This window comes from Ischnura elegans, chromosome 2, assembly GCF_921293095.1.
Source record: "Ischnura elegans chromosome 2, ioIscEleg1.1, whole genome shotgun sequence".
In the NCBI taxonomy this organism is placed as follows: domain Eukaryota; kingdom Metazoa; phylum Arthropoda; class Insecta; order Odonata; family Coenagrionidae; genus Ischnura; species Ischnura elegans.
The window spans coordinates 71,840,520-71,859,609 of NC_060247.1; the positions used below are offsets into that span (position 1 = coordinate 71,840,520).

At 38.5% G+C, this 19,090-nt stretch overlaps 1 protein-coding gene across 2 annotated transcripts in view; it reads left to right on the forward strand.

Moving 5' to 3' along the window:
• The window catches only part of LOC124153937 (histone-lysine N-methyltransferase eggless), a 43,740-nt gene that overhangs the window by 15,165 nt on the left and 9,485 nt on the right, over window positions 1–19,090 (forward strand). For both annotated transcript variants that reach the window (XM_046527349.1, XM_046527351.1), the window contains exons 12-19: window positions 4,456–4,619; window positions 5,344–5,486; window positions 5,932–6,133; window positions 7,143–7,310; window positions 12,195–12,337; window positions 13,584–13,761; window positions 15,716–15,941; window positions 16,803–16,956. In XM_046527349.1, the coding sequence (XP_046383305.1) occupies window positions 4,456–4,619; window positions 5,344–5,486; window positions 5,932–6,133; window positions 7,143–7,310; window positions 12,195–12,337; window positions 13,584–13,761; window positions 15,716–15,941; window positions 16,803–16,956 (1,378 nt within the window). The remainder of the gene's footprint in view (window positions 1–4,455; window positions 4,620–5,343; window positions 5,487–5,931; window positions 6,134–7,142; window positions 7,311–12,194; window positions 12,338–13,583; window positions 13,762–15,715; window positions 15,942–16,802; window positions 16,957–19,090) is intronic.

The window sequence follows — 19,090 nt, forward strand, 5'->3', positions numbered from 1 at the left end:
GTGGAACTCCAGGTATAACTACTCCAACTTTCCTTTACATTTGGTAACATATTGTGCTGACCTGATTTCTGTCCGGATAGTAATTCAGGTTTTCACAGTGTAGTGGCTTAACTAGGTGTTGTCCCATCTATGCTATTATATATACAATCATAGAAAAGAAACATATCATGTTAATAGATGAATACAAATACAGTAGAATCTTGTTAATACGAACAACGTTATTACGAATTTCTCGTTATTACGAAGCAAATTGTTGGTCCCGACGAAAAGGCCTATCCAAGCGACAGTAAAAGAAACGTTATTACGAAATTTTCGTTTTTATGAAATTACGAATTACTGTCCCGGTCCCAGCGGTTACAGAATGAACTTTATTACGAAGTTTGACGCATAAGCAACGGCATTTAGGTGGATGTTCACTACACGAAGTGTTAGTAATCGTGCCACGTTTAGGTTCTTCTCGTGTACTGTGCCCAAAAGCGCCAATTATGGCTCTTTATTCAATTTACTCACAACATCATATAATTAGCTTCATTCTTCTGGAGTCATGGTGACCCACTCATAAACGCTCATAAATTGGACGTACAGTTTGCCTGTTCCCACGTACATTCGATTTACAAATTTTCAGGGGAAACGAGCATTCAAAAATATCGAAATGAACGAGCATTCAAAAAATCCGGAGTGAACTTAGGAACTGTTCAGCGTTTTGACCGTTCTTCGTCACCGCGGGGAGCTATATTTTCGGCTCCGGATGCGTTGCACGCCCAGGTAGATCAGTTCGTCACGATCGTGAGTCAGCACGTAAGTGTGATGCATTGTTGCATTCTGCAGGATATCCGTACTCCTCGATGCCTTGCATACAGTCCGGCCGGTGAGAGTTGCCTTATGACGGCACAATACGAGGGGTGGATAGCCCTTTGCCAGCATGATATATAGCCAATCGCTATCCCCTGGACGCACCTTACACTCTCGCCTTGTCATACAACGTTGTCAAATGCACAAGGAACACCGAAATAAACCTGATCCACCAAAACAAGTGATTCTTCCCCTGGGTCCTTCACGCTCGTCGTCCTTTCCGGCTCCTTTCTTCACGAAGCCCTTTCTAGGCGTTTCCCTTTCTTACCTGGCAGCCTTGCCCCCTACCCTGGCCTAGACCATTCTGCCTATCATCGGACAACTCTCGGCGACCGGACTGTGGGTTTATCAACTTAGGGAAAAGGTCTTGGAACGCATCTAGTTCGTATATCGGACTTACTGTATTTGGGAAGATATCAACCCTCGATTGAGTCAAGCCGCATTCTTCTGTTGAGAAACTGAAACGAATTTTCCTGTTTACACATATTTCCGCGTGATTTAATCACGTGTATAATACACTTTTTTTTCGATGGTTCCTATAACAAACGTTCATATGAACTTCGTTATTACGAACCTCCGGGTTTTCGGTCCCATTAAATTCGTAATAACGAGAGTCTACTGTATTTACATACATTGAACACTTCATTTTATATTGCACCATGTAACAATATGCAAAAATTAATGACTTTATATAGTTTTACATAATATGCAAAAAATATCTGCATAACCGAAAAAGAATAAATCTCAGCTTATAAATAATTCGTGAAGTACGCATGTGAAGACCTGCTTTTCTTTCTAGATTATCAAGCATAAGTAATTCTTGATTGTTTGGTCTCTGTCGTTGTTGGGTTTGTGTATTATACTTGCAATTGATCTTTCCATAACATTTGTAGTAGTATTTCCACAGTTGTAGAAACAATAAAAGTTTTGAAAGTTTTATTTATATACAGTAAAACTTCGATTTTACGCACTTTGATTTTACATCAAGTCTCGTTTTTACGCAGCGACACTCAAGTCCGGCCGGAAAGCATAGGGAATTCCAATGGTGAAACTTCGATTTTACATCTTTTCTTGATTTTACGCAGTTTTTTCGATTTTGCGCAGCATAACCCCAGCCCCAAAGAGGCCGCTAATCTTGATTTTACGCAGTTGTCTTTCGACTTGTTTTGAAAATCCCGACTGGAGCAATATGAAGTTAGGTTATTTATTCGTCTAAATGAGTTACAAAAATGAATACAAGAACGGTTGAAATGACGTCGCGCTGTTGAGCGTGAAACTAAAAACATCGCGAATCTAATTATTGCTTCCCCCTACGACCTCTCAGTAATATTTCAGGCTCCTTTACGAACGCGAATATCGCTCTTAGTTAATATTTGCCGTAGAAGGATATCGAAACCTAAAATATACGGCAATCGCCGTGCATGCGTGATTAAGACAAATGATCCCCGGAGATATTAACATTATCACCTTTCGTTTATTATTCGACTTATTGATCGACGCTATTTATATATATTGTAATTACAGTAGATGGTCGTTAATCTGGAATTATGAACTACGGAATATCTATCCCTAACGGAAGGTTTTCTAGAATTTTGCGAACGCTATGTTTTCCTTCGCCCCAGCGAAATATAACGGCGAAATTAGCCGTTAAAAATCCTCCCGTGCCAACATTTTGGCTTCCAAGGTGATCCAAAAAAGATAGTCGTACTTCTAGTATGGACGTAAGTCGATGGTGATTCAACACGATGGTAAAAGCATATGTTGTCTCATTCCGCGGGCTAACCCCACATCTGCGGGACGAATGGAGGCGAGGGAAAGTTGATTGCGCGGCGCGCTTATTAGAGCTGATTCAACTTGTATCTCATTTTCAGTGGGTTTAAGTGAAACATGGTTGGAACATCAATAGCTATTATCTTAACTCCGCTAGGTGGCAAGCGTTTATTTTTAACGGAACGGGAGTTAATGCCCTCGGAGAATAACTCGCGTCGTCAATCGTCATGCAATCATTGAAGTCAAATCAAGACGTGAGTGATAAGGCAGTCCCTTTAAACTCAGGAATGGCTTAGTGCAATTAAATCGAAATACAAAAAGTGTCCGGTGTTGTTATCAGACATGGGGAAGCAAAATATTACGTTAAGATTAGTCACACGGCTTGTGAGCCGAAGGTCCCGGCGCTGAATTCGCGGAAGAATGCCGACAGAGAAGCTATACCCTATATGCTAAATTTTCATGGGAAAATGGTTTTTTAATATGTGAAAATTATAAATAAGAAAGATTGTTCCGACTATTAATAATTTTTAACGGTAGTTGCGCGGTTATTTAAATAGCTCACTTTAAAAAAGTGATCTAAACACCGGAAAAATCTGATTTTCCGAATATCCCGGGTCCTAAGTGCTCCGTATTATCTTTGGTATGCTATTTGGAAGGAGGATACTGATAGCTGGGGTCATTAGTGCCATGAAGTAAGGGCTGGGGGGATAGGAACCCTATGTTGGCATTAGCCAGGTTGTAATGATAGGCCTTAAAGGGCTTAACGTCCCATCTGCTGGTGCACTGGAAGTGTCCTCCACATTACTCTCAAGTAGGGATAGGGCCATCTCTGATAACAATTTCTCCATGTTTCCGGTGCAACCGCATAGGTTTGTTGGTGGTGACAATAGTTTCGCTGGCACTGCTGCCAGCGTCTTCAGGTCGAAGATGAAGGTGCCATCTCTGATAAGTTTCTGCTACTGTCAGGACTTGAACCCAGGCCCACAGGGTGTAAAGCCTTTGTGATGTATTAGCAAAATTTTGCTCCCTGTTAATGGGGTTAATTTGGATGACTATCCTCAAATATATCTCATTTCTTCAATCTCCAATCTTTGTTTGTCTGCAGGTGGTTAAACGGATTTCCTGAAAACTGCTTTTAATGAGAATATTTTCGAAAATTAGCTCCTCTGCTCCGTGAGCATTTAGTATCACCATTGCGACATTTCTCCTGGGTAACAGAAGTAATCTTAGTGCCAGAAATGCTAGCAATTCTACCATGTTATTCATCCATGGGAAACATTGTTCAGGAATGCAACGTTGTTTTTCTCAAGGTAACACGTCATCTGTGGTGTTGCTTGTGAGTAAATAAGATTATTAGGGATCATTTTCTTGCCCCCAAATGCGTAATTGAATCCAGGAAACATATATCTGATACGACTGAAAAGGATTTCATGCCCTTTTACCGTAAAGGCACACATATGAGACTTTTTGATTGTCTGGATCCGGTTCTGGCTCAAATCAGAACTACACAAAAGTGTATGACTAAGGGTTCTAAAAATAATGAGCAAGAGTTATCCTGAAAACTATACTTCTCCTCAATACCAACTCTTGATTTTACACACTTTGATTTTACACAGTGCCCATATTTCGGTCCCTCCAACTGCGTAAAATCAAAGTTTTACTGTAGTATAAGTGCTTATAAATATAACTAACTGCCTGTTAGTAATGAGATGAGTGACTTCCATTTCTGTATATTTGTAATACTTTTTTTTTGTGTGCATATATGTAGCTTCAGGTTGGAGATCCTTCTTAAAGGATTTGATTTCTGAATGTAACTCTTTGTACCATCTAAAGGGCAAAAGGGAGATAGATCAAGTACACCTATAAAAGATGACGTCCCTGCAGCATCTCCTCCTGTAGTTCGGGCTGTTGCTAGAAAAAGTACTACAAATCAAAGGAGATATGAAGAGAGGGCATTTGAATATGCAGCAGCTTATAGTGAGGATAAATTTGTTAAGGTAAGACCTCATTGTCATTTAGTTAGATGCATCACTTAACATGCTCAATCATGCACTGGTCTTGTAAAGAACATAGAAATCATCCTGACTATAAAATATAAATTATTGGTTTAATTCGCTTAAGTAGACATTGATTGCTTTCCTTTGGATTCAAATTTTCCTGATGCATTAACTAATATTCAGAAATTATTATATATAGAAATAAGAAATGAATTCATCGCTGGTGTGGGGAACTCTAAATTCATTATTGAAGCAATGATTGTGTGACTGCATTACATTTGTTATTGAGTAAAAATAATTCAATCAACCTTGTAATCAGTGGTGTAGCGAGGGGAGAAGTGTGGGGAGTCCGGACCCCCTCCCTCCCCCAAATATAAAAACACAATTACTTTGCTTAATAAAAGAAAACAAAATATCAAAAATCATGACTTTACAAAAAGATTTCTTTGAAAAGTGAAGTTTTTCAGCTGTAAAATATATAAAAATTAGTTTTAAACTCTCTACTAAGTACCCTGATTTTTAAAAATTACCCCCCTGTTTTTGGACCCCCCCCCCAAACAAAATTCCTGGCTATGCCACTGCTTGAAATACTTTTATTTTTACCTGATTTCCATTGCTGATTATGTTCTATATTTTTAGGTATTTTCTTCATTTAGCTGCATTTTGTTTATACATTTTTATACTGAGTGCGATTTTATTACTAAGCATAGTGTTTTACTTGCAGTATGAAAAGAATTTGCCAGTTAACTTAAAAACTTTGGTTGCACATCGTTGTGGTCCCAAGTGCCTGGAGGATTATCCATATCCACAAGAATGCACCAAAGGAAAGAATCCTCTTGCTAAACCTCTTCTGTGTGGTTGGATAAGGTAAAAATTGCTTTTGAGTGTTTGTAAAACCAAAAAATTAGCAGAAATCTCAAGTGAAATAAAATATAAGAGATAATGCCTATCATTATGAGCCTTACTACCTGTCATACTTCCTTATGGCGTCAGGCTGAGGTCAGTTAATCCCATATGTTGTCATGACTGTGGAATTGTACAGGAAGTACAAATTTTGATGCTATTAGTATAAAAACCATCTTTCTCAGTCGTCTGTGAGTTTATTCTTACATCTTTTTTGTAGACATTTCTTAACCACTAGGTCATTAGCTACATTGGGTATTCATTGCTTGTAAATTGGCCATAATAGCTATTTTTCAAATTTACTATTGATAATTTTTAGTACAAAGTCACTTTTCTCTCAAGTTTCATTTTGGAATCCATGGATTTATGTCTGAGCAGTCCCATTTTACAAGTAACACATTATTTTCAGGAGTGTTGTCCGCCATCGGGGAGGTACCAAACGTGTGGTTCTTTACACAGCTCCCTGTGGAAGAAGATTGCGTAATCTAGTTGAGCTTCATTCTTATCTAAGAGTGACCAAATCATCTATGCCCATCGATCTGTTTGACTTTGACTTTTGGGTCCACTGTCTTGCTGAGTATACTGTTGTTAAACAGTTATCTTACATCAAGGTTTGCTTTTTACTGTTATATCTCAATACCTCCACTGCAAAAACCCTCTACAATGGCCCAACCCAATCGCCCTCTCATCTAGTAGCCCAACAATACAAATCTGCTCAGCTGGCAGTGTCCGAAGCATAAATGCTCATCTCCTATTCTCCAAGCTTGGAGGTGAGCGTTTATGCTCCTGACACTGCCAGCGGAGCAGATTCGAATTGTTGGACTGCAAGATGAGTGGATTTGATTCGGTGGGCGATTGTTGAGCATTTTTGCAGTGGAGGTATCAATCTGTTAAAAATATAATTTACATGATTGATAAAGTGAAATTATATGTGATGATCCAATGTTTCATATTTTAATGGATTTTTTGTTGTAATAGGTGTAATTCTGTAATCACTTTTGTTATCGCTATCTTTAATTGCTTCTATCATATTGGTTAATACTCCAATTAGTCAAAAATTTGGAAAAGTTGAATGCTATGTTTAATTCCGAGTCTGAAATTGTCATACATCGAAGATGCAAGTACTCATGCATCTCTGTAGCTGCAAGGGTGAATAAAATTGCTGAGGTGGTCTGTGGTAATGTTTAATCATAGTTATATGGAAGGAAAGAATCCTCTGTCCATAGTTTTCCACCCATTGGTCCTTGCCTGGTTTCAGTGAATAATTGCTGTTCTCCAGAGGTTTAATAGCGTTTTGAGAAAGTTGATTATTTGCTGGAACCTATTGAAGACAAATTGAGTGGAACTCTTCTAAGTTTTATTTCTTTCCATATTATGTAGAAATTACTCAAACTAAGCCTGCCAATGATTGATTTTATGTATCATAGTATGTATTCTGATACTGACCTTAGTCTTCATTAAAATTCTCATCCATTCGTTTTATTTATGTTCTTAAATGGTTTTGTTGGGTTGAGTCTCTGAGTATACTGAAATGGTTGAGCCTCTTGTTAAGGGATTTCACTTAATTGCTTGATAATAATTTCTTTCAAAATTTAACAATTGGTGAATTCTATTTTTCAGGATATTTCATATGGCAAAGAGAAAGTTCCAATTCCTGCTGTCAACTGGATTGACTACAGTTTTCCAGACTTTGTGGAATACAGTACTGTTCGCATTCCCACATCTGGTGTACATTTGAACCTGGATACTGACTTTCTAGTCTGTTGTGATTGTGATGATGATTGTCAGGTTAGTGTATGAAATACACTTATGGGAAAACAGTAACTACAGTCATTTTTTCGGAACGGTTTGGCTACTTTTAGTCTGTTTTGTTTTATCTCTTACTAATAGAGTTAGTTCATGCAAAGGATCGATGAAAATATTTTTATCAGGAAAAAACCAAGCAAATTCCTCAAGTTTAATTCTGAGTGTGAAATTTTTCTTTCATATTCCAAAAGGGAAACCTGAAACAGTGGGGTATTCACTCAGATCATATGTCTAAATTTGTAAAAACCTTAGAGAATTAAATGCTAGTGATTCTATCTCCTACCAATGGTTTGATACATATATACTGGAATGAAATGCTATTTTTTGCATTCTACTTTTTGCCACTAGCAAGCTAATCACTGCAAAAAATTCCTAATTTAATTTTCACGGGATTGTTACTTACATTGATTCATTAAAAATTTTAAATACTCAGTCTCATTGATTTTCAATCAGTTTATATTGAAGGCAAAGATTCAAATTTAGTTTTTAGAATCAAGTTAAAAAACTTACTGTCGTTGATCAAAATGAAACCAATATCTAGAGGTCCGTGAAAGTGGTTTTATTTTTTTGCTAAAATTCGTTTTAAAACCATGTGATTTCGGTGTTATAGAAAATCTTGGCGGTGTTATTACAATGCTACAATTTTTTCACGTTTGTACGAATTTTATTATTTTATGGTACCCATTTCATGAATACTTATACTCTTATTAAGCATTTAACACAATTCCGATTGTACAAAATTTATTATAAAACTAAATGAAAGAAATGGTTAAACTTATATTGGTTCAAGGCATAGGTGGATCCAGGGGGTGGCACGGGGGCACGTGCCCCCCCCCCCCAGACCCTTAAAAATATGCTAGATTTTTAATACGTTCCCATTATCATTTCGTTCGTTTTGTAAAATAAGGTATCCTTGTGCCCCCCCCCCTGAACAAAATCCTGGATACAGCCTTGCTTGTGCCCCTCCCAGAAAGAAATCCTGGATCCGCCCCTGGTTCAAGGTGTATGAATGGTTCAAGTACAGTGGAACCTCGTTAAAGCGAGTACGGGCTATAGCGACACTCCCTCTATAACGAGACATAGTCGATGCACCGTCAATTGACCCTATAATAAGCGTGTTAAAAAATTCGTTTTTACGAGACCCTTCTGGTGCTGGCTCTCGCCATAGCGAGGGTTTCATGGCCGGAAGACTTTCATCAAGACTCCTTAACCTCTGTAATTGCTAGCGATCTGTTAGAAATGAAGTTAATGGAGAGCTCAGTCTCAAATTTATGTGGTAAAATGTCGTTCGATAAATAAGTAGTTAATTTTGGTGAAAATATTGTGGCATTAGCATTCGCGAATGCTTCATCTTCTTTTGTTCCTCGGGCGGCAGAAAGCAGTCGGCAGCATACCCGCACGTCCGTGAGTTGCGTGAATAGAAAGCATTTGATGGCAGTCACCATGACCAAAAAAACACCAAACACGTCTAAGCGGGAAAATAAAAATAAAGGAGTAATATGAGAGTGTCGAAATTAATTTATCTTCCTATTCGCTCTGCAAAATTAAAAAAAAACAGAAGCGCCCAAGGAATGCAGACGATAGTTATAAGGAGCTTTGTTCGGGTGGTTTTGCCCATTCAAATCTGCGGGAACTTCTGAGAAAGGGGCTACGCCCAAGCCTAAAGTGGAATATTTCAGGGATAGATTGCGAATCGAGAATTTTAAGAGTGCAGAAGGTTGATTATACTAATGCGAAGCACCAAAGCGTTATCTCCCCTCATAATTGCTGGTGATGCCTCCGGTGTAAACCCGAAGTCGTGGAAGAAAGGACTCCGATCATAAGTATCTTTAGAAGTATTCCCCGCGTCATATAACATAGACGAAACGGAACTTTTTTACATACAACTCCTCGACAAAACCCTTGCAGTATGAGGTATTTCTTGCAATGATGCCTCTAAAGGTGGGTAGTGCGCCTTAGCGATGATGTAGGATGTACGAAGCAAAGATACTCAGCGTGAATTGTCCGGATGGACGCATTTATTCTCCGTTGCGGATTTACAAGGGTGAACTATTCGCGTCAGTGGTTGGAGTCGTACTGGCGCTCTCTTTTGTCACGCGGGTAGCCGAGCATCCCCTGGTGGCCGCTGGAAGAACTCACAGAAGAGCTAACTCTCGTTTGCAGTGTAGTGGTAAACTCGGTGTATTATTTCAAATATGTCGCAAGCGTAACACTCAAAAAGAAACTTTTTTCAACAACGGCAATTTTAATCACATCATTTTTCAAGCTTAGCAAACTTTTTACCGTAGATGATGTAGATATTACATTATTTGATAGAAAAAGTCTTCCAAGGCGGGAACTTTATACAACCTTCCACCGTTTTCGCCTGTAGAAACAAATGTAATGCGTTATTTCACTTCACTGCCGCTTAACGTACAGAAACAATAAACATACACCAATGGAAACATTTGAGGCATTAAATAACCGCGATACTGTTTTATCAGTTAATTTTTGAATTTTCAGTGGAAAATACCAAAATAATAGAATGATCACGTAAATGAACTAATTAAGTGCATAGAAAAATGGCTTCGTCGGTTGTGCATTGGCATAATGATTGACGAAACAATGCATTCCATGATTTTTATTCAGTGCGGCGCTTATAAATTGTTTGAATAGTTAGTCGTTGTTTGAGTAAGGAAATTAAGTGATGCAAAAAAAACATCGCCTTTCGTCTGGATTTATGCTTACGTTTATCGGATAGATGTTTATCTGTCGCTGTACCACTCCTGTTCCTGTATATCAGTTCGCAACAGGTGTATTGGCTATTATTTGCTCCACCTCCGGTAAAGCGACAATTCGCTATAGCGAGTGTTTATTAGTGCACCGTGGGGTGTCGTTATATCGAGGTTGCACTGTACGTAGTCTTGGTGAATACGATCGGCAAACTGCAAATTCCCACCACCTCATATGTGTATACTTCGAGAGCCATTCCAGAATTTTTGGATTGTCAAGTTTCTCTACACTAAATAAAGCCTTTAAAAATGCTTCTGTAGTAGCAACAACAAGCTTCTCCTTTGCTTTCTTTGACTGAGTGACTGTGTTTTTAAATGATAGCTGTCATTTTGTGGTTCCCCTTTCTTTCGCACATTTTTGTATATTGCTACTGATTTGCTTTAACAATGTGTCACATCTTTCAAATTAAAATCTTTTATAACAAGCTTTGCACAGTAATACTCTGTCTTTCACATAAAATCCTTCTCAGCGGAATTCACTTGGCCTGGTATGAACATTATCACTAGCTTTTGGTATTTTACAATTCCTATCCTTTGTTCGGTATTTAAAGCTGGAACTACGATTAAAAAAACAGTCCAACAGCGAAACACAACCCGTCACAATGGTGTTTTCAAACTGAGTGCTGGGTAGCTACAGTATAACCATAGTACTGTACAACTTACAACTTGGCCGAAATGTTTCATGTCATGTGTTCCCTTTCAATACCCCTCACCCAGGTGCTGAGGGAAAGTAGGAAAGTAGCTAGATACAACAAAATTGCTAAGTTTTGATTATAGCTGTTGCCAATCGGTCAGGGAAGTCAGTGAAAGAAGCTTCATCTTACTTAGCCACTCTTAACAAAACATAATCGGATTCAAAGAAACTTGAAAAATTACTTCCCATTTATCGATCCTGAAACATCTAGAATGAGACGCTTTCTCACCCGAAGAATTAGATATTAGATTTGGCCAATGCCGAAATGATTTTTTTTTGCATTTTAGCTCAGTGGAAAGCCGAATATCCGACGATCCGTCCGCTAATAGGGAGAACCCCCTCTCCTCCTATCCTTTCTGATCCTTCCTTCCCTTCCCCCACTGCTAGTGCTTCGTGCTTCCAAATAACCATACATGTCTATGGATGTCCCTAAACGAATCGAATCGCGCAGTTGACCGCGCGGCGCCGTTGACGGCCGCCGTGGTCATCACGGCGCCCATTTCCATCCGGCTCGGCGGTGCGCCGTCTACAGCGTGAAATACAGGCAGTGCTGCATTTGAGGCCGCTTTCTGACGAAGCGACTTTTCGCTGGCCGCCGTTGACGTCACGACGCCGTGAAATTCAGGCCCTTTTTAGACGAGACGACTCTCTGCCACGCAGTGGGCCGTGCCGTGAACGGCGGCCCGGTCCCAGTCAGCGGCCGTGTTTAAGTCAACGAAATTGTTACATTAGACCCACACTCAAGGTTTTCCTGCAACAAGTTATCCAATAACGCTATCTAATGCGTCGCGGTGAGTCACCGGAATTACTGCTCGGCATTGATGCGTGCCGGGTGCGTGAGCTTGTATTTCCGCTCTTCCGCGGCCGCGTTAAATTTCTTTCCGCACATTTTTAATTCATAATATCTAATTCTTCAGGTGAGAAAGCGCCTCATTCTAAATATTTAAGGATTGATACGTGGGAGTCGAAGAGAGAGGCTGTGATAAATTTTATGGCAAATTCTGGCGGAAAAATCACTACGGTGTGCGATAATACGCGGATGCGTTATGCGTGAGGCTAAACGAGCCAATTGACCTTGAAATCGTTATGAGATAGAGCAAATGAACGTTGGTAGCTTTAAACAATGAAGGCTTAGGTTTTAATAGATTATGACTCATTGGATGTGATTTTTTCGCTAATCCACCTAAAACTGCAAAATAACGCGAAATTTCGTTTTTATTTACCGATTTTGCGTTATTTCGTTTTATTTCGCGTTATTTCGCGATATCGCGTCTCGCGAAATTCACGGACCTCTACCAATATCAAAGATTTTTTATTTGACTTCAAAATCCTTTTTGGATTTAGTTTCTATGAGTAGTGACTTACATGAAGTATTATTTGAAAAACATTTCCCCTATCTAGGATAAAGAAAAGTGTGCATGTTGGCAGTTGACCATTCAGGGAACAAGATGTGGACCAACTGGTATGGCTGACCCAACTGTAGGTTATCTCTACAAGCGACTCCCTGAGGCTGTCACTACTGGAATTTATGAGTGCAATTCAAGGTAATAGGTCTGATTTCTGAAGGGCCATTTAGGGTATAATGAAATTATTCAGCTATAGGTTCTTAAAACAAATAGTCTATTTTTTTCAAGTAAACTGGGTATCTTCTTTTGCTTGTTGTCTTCAAAAGGGACTAGGTTAATACATGCGTTTATATAAACATTTGAGAATAATGGACTTGTTGAAAATTTATTTTTGTTCTATGTATTTTTTTTTAGCTAATAATTTATTTAGGTTGCTTGTCTTTAACTTTCCAGTTTTCAGTATGGTCTCATTGTGTTTATTTTGCATCACTATTCTTGCTTATTTTTTAAGTGAGGCTTAAGCTAATCTTTTTTCAAATGGTGCAATTTTGTTGACTCTCTGTTTTTTCAAAGGTCTTCACCAAATTATGTTATAAATCAGCCATGGCTTAATGGTTGTGGATTTAAATACATTCATTGTTATCATACCAGTATTTTAAGTATCTTATCTGTAGATGTAATTAGTCAGTAAAGGTGTTACTGTGAACATTTGCAAACTAGCTCATAATCTATCGTTCTTTGGCAACCTCTTTACTGACGAGTCCTATTTGTGAGGAAATGAGATTGCAGAGTTAATAAACATTGTAAATTCTCATCCAAATTAACTTTTTCAAATTTTTGAGTCCTAATAATTATTAAATGCGTGTGAACATGGAATCACAGCAATTTTTTTCCTCATTTATCAAGGTTACCTGAAATTCTTAAGCAGGTAATTGTACTGGGTTGAGGTAAATTTTCAAAGCTTAACGTAGCTTTCCAGGAAACCCTCATGTTTAATTAGTGTGGGAATTTTTCTCCTACAGCGTGCATAACTACACTAATAAAAAAATTCCAGCTAACAACTTTAAAGCATTCTATCTACCAAGTGGTTCCTTTAGTTCTTTTTCTTGTCGCATCTTTCCTATTTCATGTTGCCATACCCTCAAACCCTCTGTATAGAAGTGCTCTCATTGAGAGGGGAGAAATTATCAATTGCCATGCATATATTCCAGTCTTAAGTCAAGGAATAGAACAGCTGCGTAGGGAATAGAACAGCTGCGTAAAAGAGGTAATTGATTGTTGTGTTAAGGGGTGATTACTTAAGAACAGGAATGCAGTTGGTGTAACGTATAGCCTGATGAATAAAAAATCATGATGGTTTATGGTATTAATTCATGTCTCTCTTTCCAGCTTGAATGGACATATGTATGTTTGTGAATGAACATGATGGTTACCTTACTTTCAGGTGCAAATGCAAAGAGACCTGTCTAAATAGGGTTGCTCAGTTGCCCCTCCAACAGAGGCTACAAGTTTTTCGCACCAGGAATCGTGGATGGGGTGTGCAGTGCTTGAGTGACATTCCTCAGGGGGCATTTATTTGTGTATATGTTGGGCAGCTGCTGACGGAGGCAGGTGCTAATGAGGTAAGTTCTTTGTTTCATGCTTATACCTTTAATAACTCTCTCTTGCTTACAAATACTCTGGAGTATATGTTTCCATGGTAATTATGTACTTACTTTGCAAGTATCTGAATTGGAATCTCAGAGTAAGGATTGGGGTAGAGGGCGCATTCAGGCTGTGCAGCAGCAGATTCTTGTAGTCAACATGGTTACCACGTGATCGTGGGAAGTAATGCGGGAATCCCTTGTGGGAAGAATTGTGGGAAGTGTGGGATGTATATGCTGTATATGCGGGATCTTGACTACATGCGCAGTAGCCAAAGCGCACTCTCCCCCATCCTTACTCTGAGATTGGAATCTTTGCTTGGATATTGTTTACCTGCTGTGATTATGTACTATTTACATTGATAGTGTATAATTTTCTCAATTCGTTTCTCAGTACGTATTTAAAATTCTTTGTTTTGATCAAAAGATCTCGGGTTCAAATCCTACATCTAGTCTTTGCACCCGCAAACCAAAAATTCTGGAAATGTGAAATGGCCCAGGAAAAGAAACTGGCCCCTCTGCCCTGAATGTGTAAAATTCACACTCTGTGGCTTAGTTTGGGGTCAGCATAACCCTTGAATATCCGGACCATCCTTTTGGTTGTGTGTAGACGTTCAGAATCCTAATTTTTGTGCTTCAAGTAAATAATCATGTCAGGTTTTAATCCTTGGATTAATAATTGGGTGAAATTCTTAGTTGGGTAGTTGAAGTGATATTAAGTACTCATTTGATAGTTAAGTCTATAGTCATATAATACTATAACTAAAGTCATAGTATTAAAGGCAATTTATCAAAATTTCATGGATAGTTCCCGATTAAACTTCCTGTAAAAATCTTGCAAACATCAACAATATTACATTTATAATAAAAGTTACTTGCTTTAAGTCTGTGCTATCTTTGATACAGATGTCACTTTCACCAAAGTGGTGAAATCCATTAATATATTGAAGCCCATGTGGGTAGGAAATACAGTGTATATTTAAACCAAGTGTCTTTATATTCCAAAAGGGAAACCTGAAACAGTGGGGTATTCACTCAGACCCAAAGTTGCAATTAGAAGAATTTCATAGATGGAAGGAAAACATAAGTTATGATAAGAAAACAACATTCCTATTCAGTCATTCTCTCTTAAAGTTTAAAAGAAGAAAACATGAAAGTTGCCACCCATTATTCATAGGTTATAGACGTCATTGCTTCTCATATTCATTTACTCACTAAGGGAGAACCTTTCGTTGAGACAAGGGCAAGAGTTTAAGCATTAATGAACTATGCATGACCAATGTAAGGGTGGAAGCGATAGCTGAGAAGTGTTAATTCATTAAGCCTGAGCTCATGATGTCATTAACTTCTCTGCGAAAGGGTTAATGCTGGTGAATTTCCATCACAAATAGTTCAATAAATAGGCGCAGGATCAAAAAAGTGAAAACTACTGGTCTCTTTAATACTCCAAACTCAAAACTAATCGCAAACAACAATCAAAATGACCAATTACCTACCTAAAAACCTACCTAGTACATATTACAAACCCATTACTAATAAAATACCACATTTGAAACAAGTATAGATTTATATTACCCAGCGCTGTAGTTGGGCCGGTACGGCATACCCATCTAAAATCCAAGCTCATTATAAGCATACCAGTTAAACTACCTTTTTAAATCTATAAAAAAGATCCCTACTGTAAATTTTTCAATGGATTTTAGAAATAAAAATCGAAAATGATTATTTACTTGTTCAGAGTTATCTTGTGGCACAACTTGGTACTAATGTAAGAGTTGTAGTTTGACATTTCAACCCAACTACAGCACTGATATTACCTATCAATAGCATGCAGTAGACTTTTAAATTGGTTGTTTTTTTTGTAATAGCCTTTATACCTACATAATTGTATTTGTTTGTATTTTAATCCATTTTTTTTTACTGTTGAACAAAGGATGGAAAGGCTTATGGGGATGAATATCTGGCTGAGCTGGACTACATTGAAGTTGTTGAAAGGATTAAAGAAGGCTATGAAAGTGATGTCTTAGATGATATGAAGGTTGAGCCAGTACCTCCAGCCACTCCACCACCTAAAGTTGAACAGGTGAAGCCACCTCCACCACCTTTTCCAGTGCAGCATGTGAAGGAAGTGGTGGAGTTGGATGAGAGTAAATCTGAAGGTGATTAAGTCTTTTCCTATAAAAAGGATCCCATTCCACTATCAAATTATAGTCTTTAAAATTTCACGATGGTTTTTCATGTTTGGATTATGCTCTGCGTATGCCATATATGCTCTATACATGCCATTAGAAACATAAAATCTCAGCATTTTCTTTTGGCTTAGTTCTGTAGTATCCTCGTAAGAAGTTTTCAAGGATCTGAAGGTTATAAACTTCCTAAGGGATGAAGTTTATGGGATAGATGGAAGGAAAGCAATTAGATATTAGTCTGTGAAGGAACTTATGAAGTTATGATTATTTAGTGAGAAAATTTCTTTTGTGTGTATCTAAAAAGGGTTCTACCATAGTTGATTATTTTTTTTACATAAATGTGCTTAAGTTAGGTAATGCATCTAAAGAAAATATTTTATTAAATAAAGAGGTGTGTATGTAAAAGCTGCTGAACACGTATTTAATGCATGGCTCCAAATGCACTTATCAAACTTAAGCAAAGATAACTTCAAGGTTTATTTTTGGACTTCATGTTACTAAATGAAGAGCTATGACTTTCAAATTCCGCAAAGTACATATGACTGACCAGGGTTTCAGCATAGAGCATCATCATCATGGACCAGCACAAATATACACTTGCACAGCCATGCTCAGGGAATGCAGTGTTTGTAATTTGTGTTTGTGCCTGATTATGATGTTCCACGTCAAAACCCTGGTCGGTCAAATAAATTATGTATGTGGAAATATGAAGTCATGGCTCTTCATTTACAATGGTTAGCAAATTAAACCAAATCATGCCAGAGACTGTGAATTTCATCTTACTATTTTTTAAACCCTTGTGAGAAAGTAATTTATTCCTTGTGCATGTAGGAGAAAGTGACGATGACAATGATCGAGAGGATGAAGAAACTGGAGACACAGAAGACTCTGGGAAAGTTAAAGGGCATAAGAATAGTTATAGTGTTGATGAAGACTTCAAAACAAGCACCCGCCTTGAGCTAACCCCAACTGATTTATCCATCAGGTATGACTTTTGTCGTTATTTTTAAGCCCTCTAATGGTGATTCTCGTCTCTATCTGTTTCCTTTGCAATCTATTTCCTATTCCACTTACCCACTTTGCTCTTGTAGTTTTACCTTTTAGCTTCACTAGTTTGTAGAGAGAACAGTTTCTTGCAGAAATGAGAATTTCCTTATTAGGAATTGAAAATATTTTTCTTAGAAGAAGTGGTTTGATGGATTGAAATCACTGGTAGCATTTTTTTCAAAACACTTATTAAAGTATTCTACCGATTAAGGTTGGTTTCCATGGAGTACTTAACATGTTGCGTACGGATGGCGAGAATTCTCGTAATTTTTTTCCCGAACGTTCCGGACAGATGACGAAGATGCTCGTCATTTAGGCGCGTCAACCTAAACAATTTTAAAGCGTACAGTACGTATTCGTTAGTACATTTTCAGTTGTTGTTCGTTATTCATAATGAATTGATGCATCATAACGTTTGATTGGGTAAAGTTATATTATAAACATTAGCTTTTTAACCATGTTTAAACCAAAGGCATATTTCCAATCTCAACACCTCCACCTAGAATCGGCGTTCCTAGGAATTTAAACACCCCGGTACGCAACGTGTTAAGAAGAATTCAGATAGCCTCCCCTTCCTTCAAATACTTCCCTCTTCAAATCAGAATAAGGCCTACTTCCTTTCATTCTATCTAAAAATCCATTTCTTTTCCTTCCTCTCCCTCATTTACTTAACATTCTACCCTCTAACACTGTTTCCAACATCCCCTCCCCTCTAAGCACTTGCTCCATCCATACCCTCTGTCTCCTCCGTATCTTATCTAAAAGCTGCCTCTCCTCACCCATCATATCCAGCACTTAGTCGTTCTTCCTCCTCTCAGTCCACTTCACCTTCTCCATTCTTTGTCATACCCATCTCGAATGAACGCCTCCTTTAACAATGCAATTCTCTTCCTGATGTGCTTACTACTGTGTCTGTTTTCCTCTTATGTGCTGCCTAAATAGTTGAACTACTCTGCCTGCTCAAGTTTTCCCCACCTACCTTTATCTTTAGTCTCACATCCTCGCATGCGATGCTTTACAAAACCGCATAACCTTGGTCTTCTTGTAATTAATCCTCATCCCATACTCCTCGCAATGCTCATTTAACGCATCCACCAGAGACTGAAGCCCCCTCGCTGACTTCAACGCCTGATCATCCGCAAACCTCACTGATTTTAACATCATTCCTCCCACTTTTACTCCAGCTTCCAACTCATCCCATGCTTCCCTTACCATCTCTTCAGTATACACATTAAAAAGCAGCAGCGATAGAGGACACCCTTGACTCCTTGGCCAATGTCTGCCCACCCATATTCTCCGTCCTCTACCCTCACTTGCACAGTCCATATACATATTAAGAATCAGTTGCCTATTCCTCCAATTTACACTTATTTTCTTGGGAATATCCGTAAACTTTACCTAGTCCACTCTATCAAATGCTTTTTCAACACGACGCAGGCATACACATCCTGATTATATTCTACATTCCTCTCCACCAGGGACCTCATCACTGCTGCATCACGAGTTGACTTCCCTTTTCTAAACCAAACTGATCTTAGCCCAAGTACTCATTTGCCCCCACTTCCATTTGTCTATTCAATATTCTCAGTAATACTTTCGCCGCGTGCAATATTAGGCTAATAGTCCTATAATCTCCGCATTCAACAGCTTTCTTCTTTATTGGTAGTGGAGTTAGAACCATCTTGATGAAATCCTGTGGAAAATATCCCTCTTCATAGATTGTGCGTACTATTTTGAAAAACCTTTTCTTACTATCCCTCCCTAGATTCTTCAGAAGCTCACATGGTATATTGTCCACGCCCACTGCTTTCCTAGCCTTCATATCATGAAGGGCTCTTTCGATTTCCTCATCTAAGATCCCGGCCCAAGATTATCCTCCTCCACTGCACTTTCTTCTTCTAAAGTCAATCTCTCTGGTCTGTTCTTTCCATCATACAGATCCTCCACGTATTCCTTCCATCTACTCTGTACTTCTTCTCACTCAGTTTGCATCCTTCCATCTTGAGCCTTAATTTTAGACATTGCTTGCCCTCTTTTGCTGCCCGATAGCAACTTATCTTTGGTGTACAACA